This window comes from Rhododendron vialii, chromosome 13a (genome assembly GCF_030253575.1).
Source record: "Rhododendron vialii isolate Sample 1 chromosome 13a, ASM3025357v1".
Lineage (NCBI taxonomy): Eukaryota > Viridiplantae > Streptophyta > Magnoliopsida > Ericales > Ericaceae > Rhododendron > Rhododendron vialii.
Window position 1 is genome coordinate 2,913,281 of NC_080569.1, and position 19,586 is coordinate 2,932,866.

General features: G+C 38.2%; 1 protein-coding gene and 1 pseudogene across 1 annotated transcript; both read right to left on the bottom strand.

Annotated features, from left to right (window-relative positions):
• Window positions 1-2,013: 2,013 nt before the first annotated feature.
• LOC131312339 (methylcrotonoyl-CoA carboxylase subunit alpha, mitochondrial) lies at window positions 2,014-10,747 on the bottom strand. The gene is made up of 16 exons (XM_058340040.1): window positions 10,266-10,747; window positions 9,057-9,178; window positions 8,364-8,511; window positions 8,098-8,235; window positions 7,752-7,847; window positions 7,611-7,670; window positions 6,616-6,708; window positions 6,421-6,532; window positions 5,872-5,976; window positions 5,368-5,504; window positions 4,049-4,283; window positions 3,816-3,973; window positions 3,550-3,666; window positions 2,921-3,163; window positions 2,733-2,828; window positions 2,014-2,238 (listed from the first exon to the last, which is right to left on the bottom strand). Exons 1-16 carry the CDS (start codon window positions 10,608-10,610, stop codon window positions 2,230-2,232), a joined length of 2,214 nt encoding a protein of 737 aa, XP_058196023.1. The 5' UTR covers window positions 10,611-10,747; the 3' UTR covers window positions 2,014-2,229.
• A 2,795-nt stretch (window positions 10,748-13,542) lies between these two features.
• Window positions 13,543-19,015, bottom strand: LOC131313176 (sulfate transporter 3.1-like; annotated as a pseudogene).
• Between the last annotated feature and the right edge of the window lie 571 nt (window positions 19,016-19,586).

Genomic DNA, 19,586 nt, shown 5'->3' on the forward strand with positions numbered 1-19,586 from the left:
AATAAAGGACTTTGCTCCAATTACTGCTTACCATGAATGATGTTTGAGAGTAAAGAAAAACTTGGAATTCAATATTAATCCTAGTATTTGATACGCTGTACAAATATGTATATATATATATATATAATTACATATCTAAAGATTTTGGACAGAACTGCTTTGTTGATTTTTATTTTTTTAATTTTTGACATGGTATATTTTCAGTAATATTCCGATTTCAATAATGGTATATTCTGGTTAATATTCGTTCAGTGTTGTAACAAAGATGCTAGAACACAGAATAATTCACATAAAAAGTAGAGAATTTCAAGTTCAGCAATCAAATGAGGAAATAAGGATAGGGTAAGGGTTGGAGACTTGGAGCCCTTGACGATAAAAAAAGAAAAGAAGAAAAGTTGGAGCCTTTTTTTTTTTTTTTTTTCCCTCTTTGGGGAAATAATTTTAAGTAGTATAACGGTTGGGATGAATGTTTCAAATTGTGCAAAAAAATAAAAAATTATGGATGAAAACATTGTATTTCTGAAGAAAAATAGAGCATAATTTAAAATCGACTGCGATGCAATTTTTATTTTTTTTGTGGTAATGCAGAGTGTTCCAGATCAGCTTATGCGCACCTTGAACTAATCCCTACCATTCCTCCCAAAGCACCTCGGACCAGGATGTAATCCGACTGGAATCCTTAAAAGGGGACACGTAAACTGCGAAAAGCAGTTCCATTGGTGCATGATGACAGAAGGATCATTTCTACATCCTATAACTATAAGCACCTTTATCCTGTTCTACTCTATTGACCTTCTGGGATTTCATCCAGAGGAAAAAAATGCCAGAGTCTGCATGCACCCACCAAGCGTACAGAATCTAGACAAAGCATAAATTTCACTCACCCCCTGGGGTTTTGCTTTTCGAACTGATTCCTCCTCTACCTATGAAAAATCTCCTCCCCTCCTCAATGTTTGTATTTGCATTTCACTTGCACCCCATCCCCGATTATGAAAGCACTGCACTACACTACAAAAAAATTGACAGCTGCACATACGATTGACTCTGAACTAGCACACATTCAACATGAACCTATTGGCTCCTATTTTCTTCTCCAGAGAGAGAGAGGGGGTCTTCTGCAGTTCCACTGCTACTAAGGGAGGAAGGATGTGATGGTTGCGAGATTTCAGTGGGTGGAAGGGAGTGGAAGGAGGGAGGCAAGCATGGGAAGAGAGGTCATGGAAGAGGAGAGCGGGCAAGGAGAACAGGGGTGGTGATGGGCATTAGCAGTGCTCGTCTGAGGTTTTGTGGTGGTGGTCTATTAGCCAACGGTGATGCCTAACATGTGAGAATTGGGAAAAGTGGGGGAGAGGAAGAACCGACTTTTGGAAGGAGCAAGAACGTCATTGTAAAAGATTTTGTTAACTTCATCAACAGACAAACTCAAACGGGGTGCATAGCCATTTCTCAAACATCCAGGGAGAGTTTGTCGTAAGAGCAAAACCTCCAAGGGTGCCAGTGAATTTTACCCAATCAAAATCGATTGACCAGCCACCACTCACCAGGCACTTGGAACTTTATTTTTCTGTTCATAGACCTCTATAAATGGTCTACGTTGAAAGAAGTCTCTTTCGTAAAGATTCAATCCGATGTGCAAGAATGATATTGGCAAAGTGAGGAAAACAACGCCTGGGCACATAAACAAAGTTAAGTACCTGGTTTATTTCACCTAGGTCAATTATTCAGCTCTTGATAATCACTAAACCCCTTAACCCTCTAACATATGTTGTATGAATTCCATCCCTTTCCTCAGGGAATAGAAAAGGAAAATATACCTATAGGAATTTGCAAATAATTGTTACTCATTGAACAAGTTCTATGTCAGCAAATTTCCTAGTACACCTACTCTACTAAAGATAAGCTAAAACCACAAGGCAAGAGTGCACAACGTTCCTCCCTTTCAATGAGATCCTACCCATTCATCCACAGAATACGCTGGAAAAAGTAACAAGCAGATGCATACCTTATTAGCGATTGCCAAGAACAAGAGAGCTCCATCTTGAAGAATGTTAGGTTTGGGTTAATCTACACGGAGGTTTATTATTTTACATATCGGAATTTTGAAGACATTAAATCAAAGAAGAAACAAAATATGCCCAATGCATCATCATGTATCAGTTTCTCATAGCCTCTGTGCAATTACAGTTGAGATTTCTCCACATTAGCAAGGACTCGAAGTCAAGCCGTTTTTCATTCATCCTGGCAAAAAAAGATAAGTCTATTATGCTAGACAGTTTGGTAAACTACAATAGCTCAAGGAATGAAAAGGTCAAGAATTTGAAGTAAGTTCTTTATTTCGAAGGCAGCAAAATGGTCATTGCGAGGAATGATACTATAACTCAGTATCGGCTTACAACTAATTTTGAAGGGGCAACAAGCAACAACATTGGTAAGAACAGCTATTCATCGGCACAGAAAAGCATAGCTATATGACAATGGCTACATATGTCAATACATTAGAAACCGTACTACATAGAAGTTTCTACGACCAATAATTTTACACATTTGTGATTTGAAGCAAGTTAATCAGAAAATCATTTATCAAGAAAACCATAGAGAGCACTTAGCACTAACAATTATTCCTTTTCCAAACAATTATACAATAACCTTTATTGTGTCATGTGAGGTAGTACGAATATCTAAGTAATGAATCTAAAGCACAAGTGATGAGGTTTGATAAGAAAATGTCTAACCTTGACATAAAAGAGAACGCTACTGTCAGATACTTGTTGGCCTGCTGCAACCTGAAGCCCATGGATAAATCCAGCAGATGGGGCCTTCACAACATGCTATTACATGAAGAAACAAAAGACGTAAATCACAAAACCTCTTAACTTCGAAACATCAGTAGGCTAGAATTATGGCCAGCTTAAAAACAGACCTCCATCTTCATAGCTTCTAAGACTACTATAGGTTGCCCTTCTTCAACCTTCTTCCCATTCTTTACGAGAACTTTAACCACTAAACCAGCCATGGGTGCCACCACAGTCCCTGGAGGGTGGGATGCTGTCTCAAAAGTTGGCTTGTGTTGTATTTCATCATCATTGGACAGCTCAAGTCCCATTTTCTGTTTGAAGTAATGATGGTGTGGACCACGCCATATATGAATATGCTCATTCCGATCCTAGAAGACCAAAATCAGAAACGCTTACTGTGATCAAGGTTTGTTGTGTTTCTCTGTGTATCTGCCTCTAGTATCATGTGAGTGTTTAACATGGTTACAGCAGAAACACAAACTTTGTTAACACAATATATTCAAAGGTATGTATGATGGTGGATCTGCGGATCTGCACAGAGAAGAGGATAAAAGTTCCTTGCATGCCCTGAGTTCATTCTACAAGGAACTCTATTTAAATTATTCTGGCTAAGCAAGCAAGAATAAGAGACATCATGCAACAGCATACTGGTTGAGAGAGAGAGAGAGAGAGAGAGAGAGAGAGAGAGAGAGAGTACAAACATAGTTCAATGGACTTTTGATTGGGGTTGAAAATCCACATAGACAAAGTTTACCTTGGAATAAACTGCTAAACTAACATCCATGCTTGCACCATCAGTTTGAACTCTAAAATCACGGTCTCCCAAGTGTGCTACTTTGACTTCCAAACCTGGGGAACTACTTTCCCCTGTCTGTAAGTACCAAAAAAAAAAAAAAAAGGATAACATAATAGATAACTAAGAACAGGAAAACCTCATGGAACAGTAAGAATTGGTGGTATTTCTTTCAAACAAAAGAAGTGATGGTCAAGAGCCATACTATACAAAGAGTAAGATACTACCTCAATGAGATAGCTCCCATCTGGCTGATAGGTGATAGAAAGTGTCAAAAGCTTTGAACCAATGTTATCGTATTCATTCACCCACTCAAGTTCCATGGTTTGCCTTGCATGATGATGAACTCTAAAAGGGGGATGAGCATACCAAACCGAGAGCCCTCCTGCAGAAATTGATAGACAGACTGAGAGGCTTAACTATCACAGATCGCGAGACAAGCTTGGAGACTCGACAATACCAGGGGGCCTCTCCTTCAATGCTCTGTGCTCCTTTTCACAAATACATGCAGCTACCATGGATGCACTCAATTTAGCAGCATTATAAGGTTTTTGTGCCGCTACTTGATCACTTGGATCACTAAACAAATCATCTCGAAAGTGCTCAATAAAGTGGGTCTCTACTTCACCAGCTTGGAATGCCTGATGGTTGGCAAGTCTGGAGAGAAAATTTATATTGGTCGGGAGACCTCCTACCTGCATCGACAATTTTGCAATTGTTGACTAAATGTGGAAGAAAAACAGTAACTGAACTGTAGAACGAGTCAGCTGGGAAGTAGCATGTCTATACAAAGTGTAGAAACTTTATATCCATCTCAAAACCAATTGGCAACGGGTGGAGAGGTTCTAAATATTATTAAGTGATCTCCTATTCCATACCCAAGCAATGTGGGACAACTACTATAACACCCCCCTCACGTGCAGACGCATTTAGGTCTGTCACGCATGGCCACTTTTTGGGTCCTATCAAAGTGCAGCCTTTTCTGGGCCTGTCATCGTGGGGTGTGGGCTAGATTTAAATTTTTTTTTATACATAAAATTTGGGATGGAATGGGCCTACTCTGTTACCATGTAGAAACCAATTGGCAACGAGTAGAGAGGTCCCAAATGTTATTAAGTGATCTCCCATTCCATACCCAAGCAATGTGGAACACATACTCTAACACAAAGAAACAGCTGAGTGATCCACAAGGATGCACAAAATAAACAAGCAATTAACCTTTCACACACAGAAAACATGACCACAATTGGTTAACTCTGGCTAAAGGGATCTCCTGAGACAAATCAACAAAATATGTCATCCTTTACATGATTGTCCCTTTTCCTTGTCCCAGGGAATCGAGGATGATCATATTATTAGAATATGGAATCACAGCAGCAGGCTGACAGCTCATACTGAAGATATTAGATATTTATAATTTGCTTACTCTAACACAAAGAAACAGCTGAGTGATCCACAAGGATGCACAAAATAAACAAGAAATTAACCTTTCACACACAGAAAACATGACCACAATCGGTTAACTCTGGCTAAAGGGATCTCCTGAGACAAATCAACAAAATATGTCATCCTTTACATGATTGTCCCTTTTCCTTGTCCCAGGGAATCGAGGATGATCATATTATTAGAATATGGAATCACAGCAGCAGGCTGACAGATCATACTGAAGATATTAGATATTTATAATTTGCTGGTTCACGAAAGCATAACCATCTATGTTTCAAAGATAGAACATTGGAAGTATGGTGAACTGAAGACGTATATCCAGCGTCACTCTACCTGAAACTTTGACAGGGAGTCCTTTAGTTTAACTAATGCTGCAGAACGATTCTCTCCCCATACTACAAGCTTTGCAATCATAGGATCGTAATGCATGCTCACAGTGTCCCCTTCTTCAACTCCAGTTTCAACCCGAACTGTTGATGGCATTGACCGAACATTACAAAAAATCTATACCACAAGGGAAATATCCAAACAAATGCCATTCTAACAACTGGTGGGATTGTCCTCTACAAATACCTTTCATACAAAAGTATATCTTACTTGCATGGTTCCTTGACCAGCTAAGGAAAGCATTACTACACCAAAAAGGTATACGGTTGAAGGATAATTAGGATTCCAATATGGGGCATGTATAGTTTTATTCCTTTGTGCAGTTTTTATAAGGACTAATGAGTTAATGAATCAGGAATCATTGTGAGTGGCGCTGGTATCAGAAGCTGCCAAAATATAAGTTGTAAGCGTTTAGTTCATAAAACATCAACTTCTGAGATAAACTTGTACCTGTGGATGAAGTTGGAACAGGATTATAATGGTGAAGAACACCAGTAGCAGGAAGGAATCCTTTCGGAACATTCTCAGCATATATTCGGGCTTCAAAAGCATGACCTGCCAACAAATTGAGACATGTCAGCATGTCTTAATACACGTACATGAAGGAAATGTGGCTTTAAGTTCCAAACATACAAAAACATATAAACCTGGATGAAGGCAGAAACCTAGCATTAACACCTCTCAAAAAATTGCCAAGTTATATTCATGCACTGTTGAAAGTCGCTTCACTACATTTTGTCACTCTCTATACATCATCGGATATTTTGAAAATAAAATGCTCTAACTATTTCATCCAACTACATAAATGGGGGAAAGAAAAGGAAATTGTGAAACACAACATTTATTCTCCTTCCTCTGTTTATTAGGGACCAGCCAATCACAACAGCCTTGTATATCCTGTTGTCACTAATACGCAATTGGAACACTTTTAAAGGATCATTTCTCTCTAAATAAAGCAGAATACAATATGGAAACCAAAAAAATGGGAACAAAACTAACCTGATAATGGCAATTGTGATTGACTCATGGGAAGAGGCTCTCCATTTGCAACATTTATCTGCCACTCCACGAGATCTTGACCAATAATCATCTCAGTCACAGGATGTTCAACCTACCACAGTAAAAATACAGACCCACATTTATGCCTGTTATACTTTCAGAGAATAAAGGAAGGAAGCAAAGTGATCAAAGAACCTGAAGACGGGTGTTCATCTCCATGAAATAAAATTGTCCCGACGAAGTATCAACTATGAACTCCACAGTGCCAGCACTGTGATAACCAACTGCCTTCAGAAATCAGAAAGGAACTGCCAAATTAGTGAAACTAGTTGAATGGATCACAAAAAAAAAAATGTTGAAATGTGAAGGAAAAGATGTCAATAACAAAGTTGGGCCAGACATATAAGCAACAAAATAAACCATAAGGATAAAAAAAGATAACAAAAATACACACAAACGCACATGCACAGACATCTATTTCAACGATCAAGATTTTCATTTTGTTTGTATACTCACAAGAAATCTGCAGTATTCTTCCAAATTCTCATGAGAATACCATAAGCAAATCGAGAAACATAATTCTCTTATCAAATAAAGTTTTCGGGCATATGGTATTGATGGAATCTCAACCTTTAAACGAAAAGCCATTAGCAAATAAGCGTGGTGAAAGATTGAAACCCCGCTTCTGACTACATTCAGGCCTAACCATACAACAGAGGCGACAAACCAGTCTCAAATAGCAAGTCAACGATCATGACAACACTCAGTGGAGGAGTTTTTAGATGAGGATATAAATTTACAGGAGAAGCGCAAAGCATCAGGTTTCATAGCATCAAAAGATAGAACAGGAACTGTGTGATGAAATATTTGATTTGGGCTAAACTATCTAAACTATCTACAATATTTGATTTGGGCTTCAACGATGTGTGATGAAATATTGAAGTTTGTCTCCTAAGACAAACGTACAGCACTAGGATAACAGACTGCAGCAATCAGGGTTCAATGATAATTCAGATGTACAGAACCAGGAGCATGCCTTAAATTGTGAGGAAGAAAAAGAAATGAGAAGATTCATATTGTCTCAAGAAAATGACATATTGTGGAATTATTATCTTTCATAAGTTATGATATAGATATGAGAGAATGGGATAATACTATACTGATCTCCTTGACTAAGTGCTCATTCAGACCTTGGCTGCAGATACAGCAGCTTGACCCACATGGGAGCGGAAGTCATTCGAGACATTTGGCTGCATCAACATCGTTTCTACCAAAAGTTTAGACATCTAGAACAAGAAAGCTAAACTGAAAATACAGAGACAGTTGCATACAGCTGGAGCTTCTTCAATAATTTTCTGGTGTCTTCTTTGGACACTGCAGTCTCTCTCATACAAATGTAAGATGTTCCCATGTTTGTCCCCAAATACCTTCACATATAAAACAAATTCAGAGAACCACAAGAATCAGCATCTAAGTCATATAAGCAACATAAGTTCTTATCATGACCTTTCCATTAGACAAAAAATACGACAATGCGCCAACGACTCAACAACAGATTTCAAACACAAAATCAAATAAACAGATACAACAAGGAAACTGAGTATATACGACAGGCTGGATTTCAAGCTTAATTTATCATACATGAACTTATCTAGAGATGCTCAAACATAAGAGTACCTGGACTTCTATGTGCCTTGGCCGTGTGATATATTTCTCAAGTAAGATTGTATCTACGCCAAAAGAAGCAGCAGCTTCACGTTGCGCTCCCAAAAACGAGTCAACAAATTCACCTGGACCTTGCACAATCCTCATACCCTGAGAATGAACAGAAAATCACACAGATGTTGATGAACTTGATTGCGATGTGTTTTGCCACCAATAACTGGTCAACAATCATGACAGTCCAAGAATAATCATAAGAGGGAACACAACCAGTGGCACACCTTCCCTCCACCTCCATGAGTTGGCTTTATCAAAATAGGATATCCAATCTTGTCTGCTTCTGACTTCATGAGGTCAACATCTTGTTCATGACCATGGTATCCAGGCACAAGTGGCACCCCTGCTGCACCCATTATCCTCTTTGATGCACTGAGAACAGATTAAAAACAGATTACAACCAATTAAGAACTACCATCCCAGTGAACAAACTTTTTTAGAGCCTTTTTCACAAGGAAAAAGGAAGAAGAGAAAATATGGTAATAGTATAGACAAACATGAACACACACATTGAGATATCAACCTGCAGCCTCATGTTGTCATATGTACCAAGTAATGAACACATATGTCTAGAAACTGTATTTAAAAAGTGCAAGACTAAGGTTTAGAGTTCTAAGCATAATCGGTAAAAGTTGAGGGGCAAGAGAACAAAACACAACATACACTTGGAAAATAGATGGGAAAAAAAAATACATTTAATTCGAAACCCAAGAAATGAACAAGTGGTGCATAATAGATGCGATTCTGGAAGCTAAGACTGACAGATTCAATATAAAGAGACCGAAACTTTATTCTGCTCTTCTTCCCTTGCCCCCACAAAAACACGGAAGAGAGAGAGAGAGAGAGAGAGAGAGAGAGAGAGAACAAACCAGGATTCGGGACCAAAGGGATTAACAAGAGAAGGCACAGATTTGTACCTTTTATCACCCATGTCCCTGATAGCAGATGCTGGAGGTCCAATAAATGTAAAACCCTCATCTTCACAAAGTTGAGCAAACTCAGCACTTTCTGATAAGAAACCATAGCCCGGGTGGATAGCCTAAATATTACATAAACATTTTCACTCTGAAACAATGACCTCGCATTTGCCAAAACACTATCACTCATGCTCTAGCAATGCCAACATAGATAAATTCAGTATAAAGGGCAGAAAAGCCAACGAAGATAAAGACGCAATGCAGTAACTCAATTGCCAGACAAGATACTGACCATCAATATGAGTTCATAAGAAGCATCACTGGTATGATAACTTAGTCAGTTAAAAAGCAACAGTTGTAGTTGAGACTATTTAACCTTGCCTAGACAATAAAACTGCAATGTACTCATACAGTTAAGGGAAATCATTACGGAACAGTACAGAAAGAAGAGTTCAAATCCTCTATTAACCAAAAATGTCTCCCGCAGCCAAAAATGCATCTGAACACCAAGTGTGTTTTGGTTCAGAGAATAAGCTGCAAACGAACTGAGCTGTTCGCAAGCAGCTCGAGGCTCGGCTCGGCTCGGTTCATTATATATGAGTCGAGCTCCAGTTTTAACCTTGTTAAGTAAATGAGCCGAGCTCGGGTTAGTAATTAGTGGTAACTCAGACTTATTTGTGAAAGCTTGGCTCGGCTCGTTTAGTCAACAAACCAAGCTCAAGCTCGACTTAGTTTTGATTCTTTTGAATGAGCCGAGCTCATACACTTCAAAGCTTGGCTCGGCTCGTTTGCAGCCCTTTAGAGGATTTGAGGGGCAAAAAGCATGCCGTGACACAAAACACAACCAAGTAGGGCTGCTAAATGAACCAAACTACTCGATTTCAAGTTCATGTTCGCTTAAAAGCTCATTCAAGATCAGTTTGGCACATAAACAAACCAAAGTTGAACATCTTTTTAAAGCTCGTTAAGTTCAAGCTACTAATCGGCTCATTTGGCTTGTTTGAGATTGAGACTAGCTTGTCTCGTAAACAAGCTAAGCTCGAACATATTTTGTAGATCGTTAAGTTCCAATCAAACTTGAACAACCAAGTGCTTGGCTCGTTCTGCGTGTATAATGTGACAATCAAAGAATATAGGAGTAATTGAATGAGGATCAACAGTAATCAAGACACAGAAGGAAATCAATACGCTGAGATGATCAATTATCACCTGAGCACCGGTACGAATTGCGGCTTCGATGATGGACGAAGCGTTGAGATAACTAGACCTCGCCGGCGGCGGACCGATGCGAACGGATTCATCGGCGGATTTGACGTGGAGACTGTGACTGTCCGCGTCGCTGTACACGGCGACGGTTCGGAGCCCTAGTCTTTTGGCGGTCCTCATGATTCTACAGGCTATTTCGCCTCGGTTGGCCACCAGTATCTTCTCAATCCTTTTTCCGGTATTACTCCGGTTGTTCTGCACCGGAATTGTACTGAACAACAGCCGTGATTGGAGATTGGAAGGGTTGTGGTGGAGTTTCCGGCGAACAATCGACGCGATTGACGGCATTCTTTTTGGAAAACGGACTCGATCACCGGCAGCGTCTGAGTCTGGCACTGGACTAATTTAAAGATTGGAACGCGATCGCATGGAATATCCTTTCTTTTCTTTTTTCTCGATCCGACGCATGGATAATCTGATACTACAGTAAAATTTAAATTAGATGATCACATGGATAAGGACGATACGCGGGCTTTAGGGCCACTTTAGATGATGAAAAACGGTGAGATAAGCAAGATGAGTTATTTTCCGTAAAATCTTGCCATTTTTTGTGAGATTTGGTGAGAAAATGGATGATTCTATTAAAACATTTTATTTTATACTATTCTTTTCATTTCTCATCAAAATGGTCAATTCAAATGAGTGATTTGACTAGAAATTAAAATTCTTTCTTTTTTTCTCTTGAAATCACTCCATCCAAACGGACTGTTATTGTCATCTAGCGCGCGGTAATATTTGGGCAGAGTTCCCCTTTATAGGAATATTTAAATATCTATCATCTTTATCCATGCCATGTAAGAAATCATTCCGCCCTTTTTTCATGCTTATTTTTTTATCCTCATAATGTGTAAATTACATTTCTTACCATTTTCACTATGATATACATATATTATGTTATATTACTTACCTAATTTAGTGGGATTGATTGGATTATTTTTTCAATTTAGTAGAATTGGATTGATTGTTTTCCTAATTCAGTGGGATTTTGTAAATTTAAATATGATTATATGTTAAATTATTTTCCTAATTTAGTGGGATTGGATTGGATTATTTTCCTAATTTAGTGGGATTGTATTGAATTGTTTTTCTAAATCAGTGGGATTTTGTAAATTTAAATATGATTGATTACTTTTATTTTTTTATTTTTTTATCTTATTACTTTTATATTTCAAATTAAATCGCATCAAAACAATCATAATTCATGATTTTTTGGTAATTTTAATATGATTGATTACTTTTACAAAAATGCTACTTGCACTGTTGTGTTAGTTGTGTGCGTAATTCTGACCGTCCAGATGCATTTGGACGGTTTAGATTCTATAAAAACTCTTCCAAGGAAAAGTTTAACTTTTATGGGGAAGAGCTTGAGCGAATCCTGACAATTTATTACAGCAATGGATGATGAGAGATTGGTTGTGTGTTGTGTTTTACACAATCGTTGTGTGTGTATTTCAATGATAATATTTTGGGAGTACGTCATGTTAATTAAATCGGTTTCAAGCTAAATTACGAATAGTCATGAAATGTTAAAATTGACATGGTAATTTAACCATGAAACACTAATCACGATAACACCTGTTTTGATGATAATTTAACCATATTTCATGGAATAAGATCAATTAAAAATATGACCTTTTTGGTTAATACGTGGGTATTTTAACATGATCAATATATGCAAAAATATGGTCAGCTTATCATATTAATTTCATAAAATATGGTCACTTTATCATATCTGGTTGGCCAATACCTATTTCATGGTAACTGCTACAAATAATCTACCATGAATTCAAAAACTACTATAATAACTCATCTGCTTGTACGTAATACACCATGATGAGAACATGATTTCGATGAACAATTATACATGCAATATTGATCATCTTCTAAAAATGATTTACCATAAAAAAACAAACATATTTCAAAAATTCGATTCATGGTAAACTGTTCAATTAAGAATGGCGGAGGAACCCATGTGGGTTTTCAAATTCTATTGCAGATTGGAATGAAAATGGGTTTTCATGGGAGAAGTGAAAATGGGTTTCTTTGTTGAATCATCTTCTCCTCAATCGTTTTAGGATTTCCCGATGCAATGGACGAGGGCAATAGGTGGATGGTGATCAGGCACATGTTCGAATGGCAACAGGCTGGAATACAAGATGAAAAGAAACACCATATGAGCGACGAACGGCAACGGGATGGAATCCAGGATGAGTGACGGATTGGATGGCGTGAGCGCAGTGTGAGGTCGGCGACGGGATGGAATCCAAGATGAGCGACGGACTAGATGGCGTGAGGCCAAAGGACTAAGCGTCGGGATGAGTCGGAGAAGTTGACGGAGCGGGTGGCGATTCAAATCCGAGAGAGTGGAGAGAGGGTTTTCATCCCTTGCCATAATGAATATTTGGAAGTTTTGAAAAAGATATACATGGAAAGCGTAAGATTAGGATTAATTAGATGTGTATATCCATTAATTACGCACGGGACCTCCGAGGTTAGTTTTCAGTTCCAAAAATCAGGGCTATATACAGTATCTTGAAAAACAAAGAAATACAATTAATATAGTGCAAAAAGGGTAAACTTGGGTTTATAAAAATTGGAGGATGGAAACATAATCCTAAAAAGTGGATGGAATGAAAACATAACCCATACTAGATTGGAGGATGAATATTTAAGTACCCCGAATTTATACTGCGGCAATTTCTTATCAACTGCCCGTTTGATCGGTTAAGATCCGAGACTTTGATTATCGGGATGTGCAGCCAAACCGGCCATTCTAGCATCTCCTATTCAGTTTTTGACACCGTTCTTTTTCTTCAAAATTATTACTCCTCTTGCACCAAATTGCTGGTCCTTTCTTTTTTATGGATGTCCCAAAAACGTAGGAGGATGTTCATTATCGAGCATAAAAAAAACAAAACAAAAAACATATGTTTATTTTAAAAAGTCAACATAAAAAGTTATGTAACATTACTCTTTCACATTTTCTTTTCTATATTAAGTGTCATGCTAAGCATAAAAAGAGGTAAATTGGAAAAGTCAATACCAACTATATTTTCCATCATTCTAATTATAACTATAAAAGGGACAACCAAATTGGGATAGAAGAAGTATTAGACTTGGCTCAAATTTTTAGATCGCACCATTCATCACAATAAGAGGAATGAAAAAAATATAAACTATACATCAAATTTGAATTTTTTTCGTCATTCATAATATATATCTCAACTGAAGTACATTCACCCCCCTCCTCTAACTCTATTGGTAGCTCAAACATCTCACTGATCAATGAGTAATCTGATTCAATAGCCAGTTATTTTGGTTTGGAAGCGTAAAGCATAGAGTTGCAAGCTTCAACGGCATCTCCCACTGTTAGATAAATCCTCTTCTGCCCTATTGCCTCAATCAACTTTGACTTGTTTAGCTTCTCAATCACCTCACCCCTTGGATTCGCCTGGAAGAGCTATAAAAAAAACAAGGAAGGGAAGGGAACATAATCATCTTCTCAAATCTCACTAATTAACTAAGGAACAACACTTCTTGCCCTTCCAAAAAAAAAAAAAAAACCCATGGTTTTTGCTAAAAAGGTTCTAGTAGTTCTAATTAATAAAGAAAGATTCGTAAATTTCTTTTGCCGAGAAAAAGAAATAAGAGTTTCGAAAATCATTCCATATCAAAATGATCCTACAAGTGCAACCAATTATATATAGAGTGTCATAATGCGAACAAATATAATTGAAAACGGTACTTTTTCAAATCATTTCATGCAACTTTTTTTTTTTTAATTTGTTGGTTGTTGAAAACAAACTACAAATAGTAAAATATACCTTCAGCCCTTTATATCAGTATTCTTCTTGAGCTCTTCAAACATGTTGATTCCACTTGTATCGATGTTGCCAACCGCTGATAACCAGAGATGATCAATTTATATAGTACTATATAAGTCATAGAATTGATATATATATCTCTAGATCAGCAGCACAAATTCAATATCATATCCATCATGATAACTTACCACCCATATCAAGTACGAGAAAACGTAAGCTGGGTTTTTCCTCGGATTTTAGATTGTCTTGTTCCTCGGCTATCCACCGCAAAATCCTAGATCAAGTATTTGATATTAGCCTTCATGGTATTTGACGTTGTTAGAGCATCTCAGGTGGTTGGAGCCAATTTTTTGAAGCCAACCCTATTTTTGGCTACAGTGTGATTTTGTTTAACCGTTGGAGACGCTTTTTTATTAATATTTTACAGCTGGTATATATATAGGAGTATTAAATATGAAAACTAGATGTTTTAATTTAGAACCTTTCTCTCAAGTAGCATGAATTGGCGAAGAAAATGGGAGAACTAATCTCAAGTATAAGAATTCAGGGAACATTAGTGGCATTTGGGTACTGATCAATGCTTCTGTAGATCACAGAATCTGGGATGTTTCCGAGAACCGCAATCCTTGGTCTCGAGACGAGAAACAGTAGTCTAAGCAAAGATAATCCAAGCTGCATCATCAAAGCACCAACAATTAGCAGACGAACGAGTTTCAAGTTCAGAATCAGGAATTGGATCGTCTCAAGTCTTTAATTTGGACTTTGACGGAACGTTTCAAATCTAGATCGTTTATTGTTGCAATTAATGGTTCGAATTTACTTAGATAGTCTTACCGATAAAAATACACGAGCAAATCCGAAATATACTCGTACCGACAAAATCAGTATTTGAGCAAATTCGCACATCAATTATATATACCAATATATGATCCCAATTTAGACCGTCCCGATCAGTCCAAAACTTAGATCGGAAAAAATCCGAACCCTAATTGTAGCTTGAGAAATGAATGGTTCATACCGCGACGACCAAACCAATCTCGATGCTGCCAAACACCAAGCCAACGTAGGCAACCACGCAAACCACGAAGTCCAACTTGTCGATACGCCACATTTGGATAGCTGCTTCGTAGTCTACTATCCCCATTATTGTCGCCACCATTATTATCGAAGACAACACCGCGATGGGAGTGTATTGGAACCGTAGCGTCAAAAATACCAAAGTAAACAGGACTGCCAGCGCCGTTACGATGTTAGAAGCTGCTGTTTTGCCCCCGCGTTGACGTTCGCCGCAGATTGGGAAAGTGATCCTGAAGTTCATTGTTATGCCCATAAATATTTTTAGTAACTTTCGCAACATTTGCAAATGCTCACAATTGCTCTGTGCTTCAAGTGGAGCCCCAGGCCCCCAGCTAATGAACAATGAGTTTATGGTCCTCTAAAATTAGTCGGGTTACGCGTAAGCTATTGTGAAGCATAATTTACAGCCCATAATCGATTCTTTTCACCCTCCTATTTTCTATAATCGATTTGTTTTTTTATCCCTTTGCATGTGAAGTTACAATATATACTGTCCTTTCATATATTGGGTTTTTTCACATATACTACTATGAAAAGACATTATTATGAATTCGAACGTATGAGGAAAACAAAAGAAATACCAAAACCATAGAGTTTAAAAATCAATTATCTTCGCAAATGGAATGAAAGTAAGGACGTAAATACCTGAGGTGGGGTAGCAAGAAGTGAAAGAACCAAGAATATTCATCATCCCAAAAGCAATCATCTCTTTGTTGGCATCAATATGATAATTCTTGGACATGGCAAAGCTTTTGCACACCACAATTCCTCGCTGCGATCGACATGCAAACCATGGTCATTCCCGGCCGTATTTTAAATTCTCATGACCTTATCATCCTCTACTTCCTAATTTGGTCATGTTTCATTGGTGAGATAGTAACACTCCGTGGCATTAACAACCGGCCAACATTGATGTGGGAGTCATGATGAGTGGTACTGTATAGGAGCTAAAAGCAAAATTACAGGTTGAGAGAAACTTAGACTTACAGCGAGACAAACGCTACCGGTTACTATGCCAGTTTTGACGGCAGTTAAGATGTACGGCAACACAAATACCATATGTGTTATTGACAAAGGATTCAGCCCTGGCGATAATTGTCCTATCTGCAAAGAAACATATGTATATACATAAAACACGGGTAATTCTTTACTGGGATTTTGATCAGAGTTGAATATATATTGCAACCTTTTTCTACTTGCACACCTCCATAAATTTTTGGGTTACTTGGCTTTACTCGTACATGATTATATATCTATCCAGAGATCATGTAGGAGAGATAGAGAAAGAAAGACGATCGAGGTATATATAGGGCTAGTGCTCACCACTTGAACCCCGTGATTTTCCGCATGGGTGAGAAAAACAAGGCTCCCCGTGATAAGCGACGTCAAAGGAGCCATTGCCGATATCCAAAAGAGGCTTGCTCGTTTCCTGCTCTACATTTGTGTTTAGTCTCAAAAGATCAGAACATGCATCAATTTCTACAACCAGAGGAGAAGTCAGTGTATTTGCCAGAAATTAATTTAGTTTTTCCGCTCATCGAAACGTTAAGCAAGCATATTTAAAAGTGTTGCTATGAAACTACTTACAATGTATCTAGCGACGACGAGGTAAGAGAGGAAACAACATCCCATTAGAGCGCTTTGCCACCTCCACTGTGCGTGTTAAACTCATCAACGTCGTATATAAAATGACCATTGCCTGGAACACAACTTGAAAGTACAAAAAAAAACCTTTGGAGAGAGAGAGAGACCACATGGGTTTGGGAGGAGATAGAACGCATGACAGAGACAATATTGGTCTCATGGGTAAAATGCTGAAGCCCAAGTATCCCTTTCAGCTGTTGTAGGCACACCACCGTGGCTACTCCTGCCATGAAGCCCACTATTGCTGCATTTGATATGAAATCCACTAGAAACCCTAACCTGCATCAATGAAACACAAAGAAAAAGAAATATTGTAGGAGTTGGATATTTGAACTGGAAAAACAAGAATATATGAAGTCTTAAATCTTTATTCGTATCGGTTATTATTTTGGGTACTTAAATTCTGTGTCCGGCCCCATAACCTTTTGGACGATTCATCGTCGGCGGAATGATGGTGTCTTGCCATTCATCTATTTCAAAATTTTTGTCAAAGGGCCTAATCAAGGGATATAAAAATAGACTGATGATTACAAACGGATGATTAATCTAAAAAATCGACACAAGGACTTAAAAAAAACGATACTGTGATACCAACCTCAAGACACCCAAAGAAGCTTGAAAGACACCGGCGAACAAAGTTGCAGTAAAAGCTAGATGAAGATAAAGTGTCGGGTTTTCATTAGCGTTCACTTTGGCCCCCAACATAGTACCTGTGAGCAGTGAAACAACCGCCGCAGGAGCCACAACCATCTCCGTCGAGCTTCCCATCACTGCGTACACCAACGGCGGAACAACACTCGAATCTGCATTTTCCTACCCAAATATTCTCCTCAAAGAGCCCATTAGATTTTAACTCGACCTTATCATTTTTTTTTTCTCGACAAACGAAAAGACTTTATATTAATTTTTGAAATAGTAGTACAAAGATTAACGGAAACAAAGGCACAACGGAACTCTGTCGAGCTTCCCATCACTGCATACACCAACGGCGGAACAACACTCGAATCTGCATTTTCCAACCCAAATATTCCCCCTAAAGAGCCCATTAGATTTTAACTCGACCTTATCATTTTTTTTTCTCGACAAATAAAAAGACTTTATATTAATTTTTGAAATAGTAGTACAAAGATTAACGAAAACAAAGGCACAACGGGACTCCGTCCAGCTTCCCATCACTACATACACCAACGGTGGAACAACACTCGAATCTGCATTTTCCAACCCAAATATTCCCCCCAAAGAGCCCATTAGATTTTAACTCGACCTTATCTCTTCTTTTTTTTCTCAACAAACAAAAAGACTTTATATTAATTTTTGAAATAGTAGTACAAAGATTAACGGAAACAAAGGCACAACGGGACTCGCGTATCCTGACGAGGTTGACACCGACACAGATCGACAGTCACTTGTCCCCAAAGCCCCGCAAGATAAAAGCTGAGTTGGCAAGACACCAACCAAAGCCTGAATCAAGACAGTTTAAAGACAAAACCAAACAAGCCACAATAATCGAATGGCTAGCCTCAACCTCAATGTGAAACAAAAACCAGCAAATTGTTGATAAGCCACATGTACCGGCCGGAAAATCAAAGCTTTAGGAGCAATAGTTAAAGGTAAGATTGGCTTCAATTTTGATATCAATTTTAAGCTAAGTAGCCAAGTGAACATTGTCACGCTCTTACTGAAATTAATTCAATAATGTGTAACGCCAGTTTGAAAGGAAAATTGTTATTTTTTTTTTTTTTTGTAAGGAAAACAAAGAGAGGAAAATTGTTGCCAAAACTTTTTAATGCACTTACAAAGGCCAATAGTAGGCGGCAAGTTTGCTAGCTGGGCGTAGCCGATCCCCTGCGGGATAGCGATACTAGTGACAGCGATAGCGGCGATGAAGTCGTGTTTTAGAAGCTCGAGGCCGTAACGCGGGCCCCACTCGAGGATCGGTAACAAGTATTGGAGCCCCATTACGAGCTTCCGAGACCAAGACGGCCACGACTCGTTCTTGAATTGCCTGAGTGGGTCGTCGTGGAAGAAGGTCTCCTTCATGGACGTCTTGAGTGAATCGAAGAGCGGTACCGGTGACGGTATGGCGACGCCGTTGGCTAGCTCCACGTTTGTTGATGTACTACTCTTCGTGCTGCTGGACTCGCCCATTTCGCAATCTTTTGAAGTACTTTTAATTTTGCTATACTTTTTTGGGAGAGAGAGATTTTTAGATATAGTAGAGGAAGAGAGGGAATAGAAGTTCTGAACTGGAGTGAAAGTCCAAATATTGCATGTTGTAATAGAAAACTGCATTTTCCTAATTATTATATAGTACAAAATATTTTATTTTTCGATTTCATAAAAATTCATTGTTTTGAATATCAAACCTTTAACTGTTAGTAGGATATTAAAGACACATTTCAGTTATATTATTCTGGACATAAAATTTGACAAATCAATCGTATTAACTTTAAAAATTACAAGTATCATGTTATTTTGATTACGTATATCTCATAAAAAAAAAAAATTTCGCCCAAGACAACTGTCAATGACTTGTCCCAATGCTTTTGCTGATTTCAGTGGGAGACGACGTGGACAAATAAGAAGCGGCAGCTTTTTTTATTGGGTAGAACGACAAAGGGGTAATTTCACTTAACCACCCACGTACGTAGAAAGCGGCAGCTTGGAGCCTTGGACTGGGAACATCAAGAAACAAACAAAGATTTGGGTCATTATCATT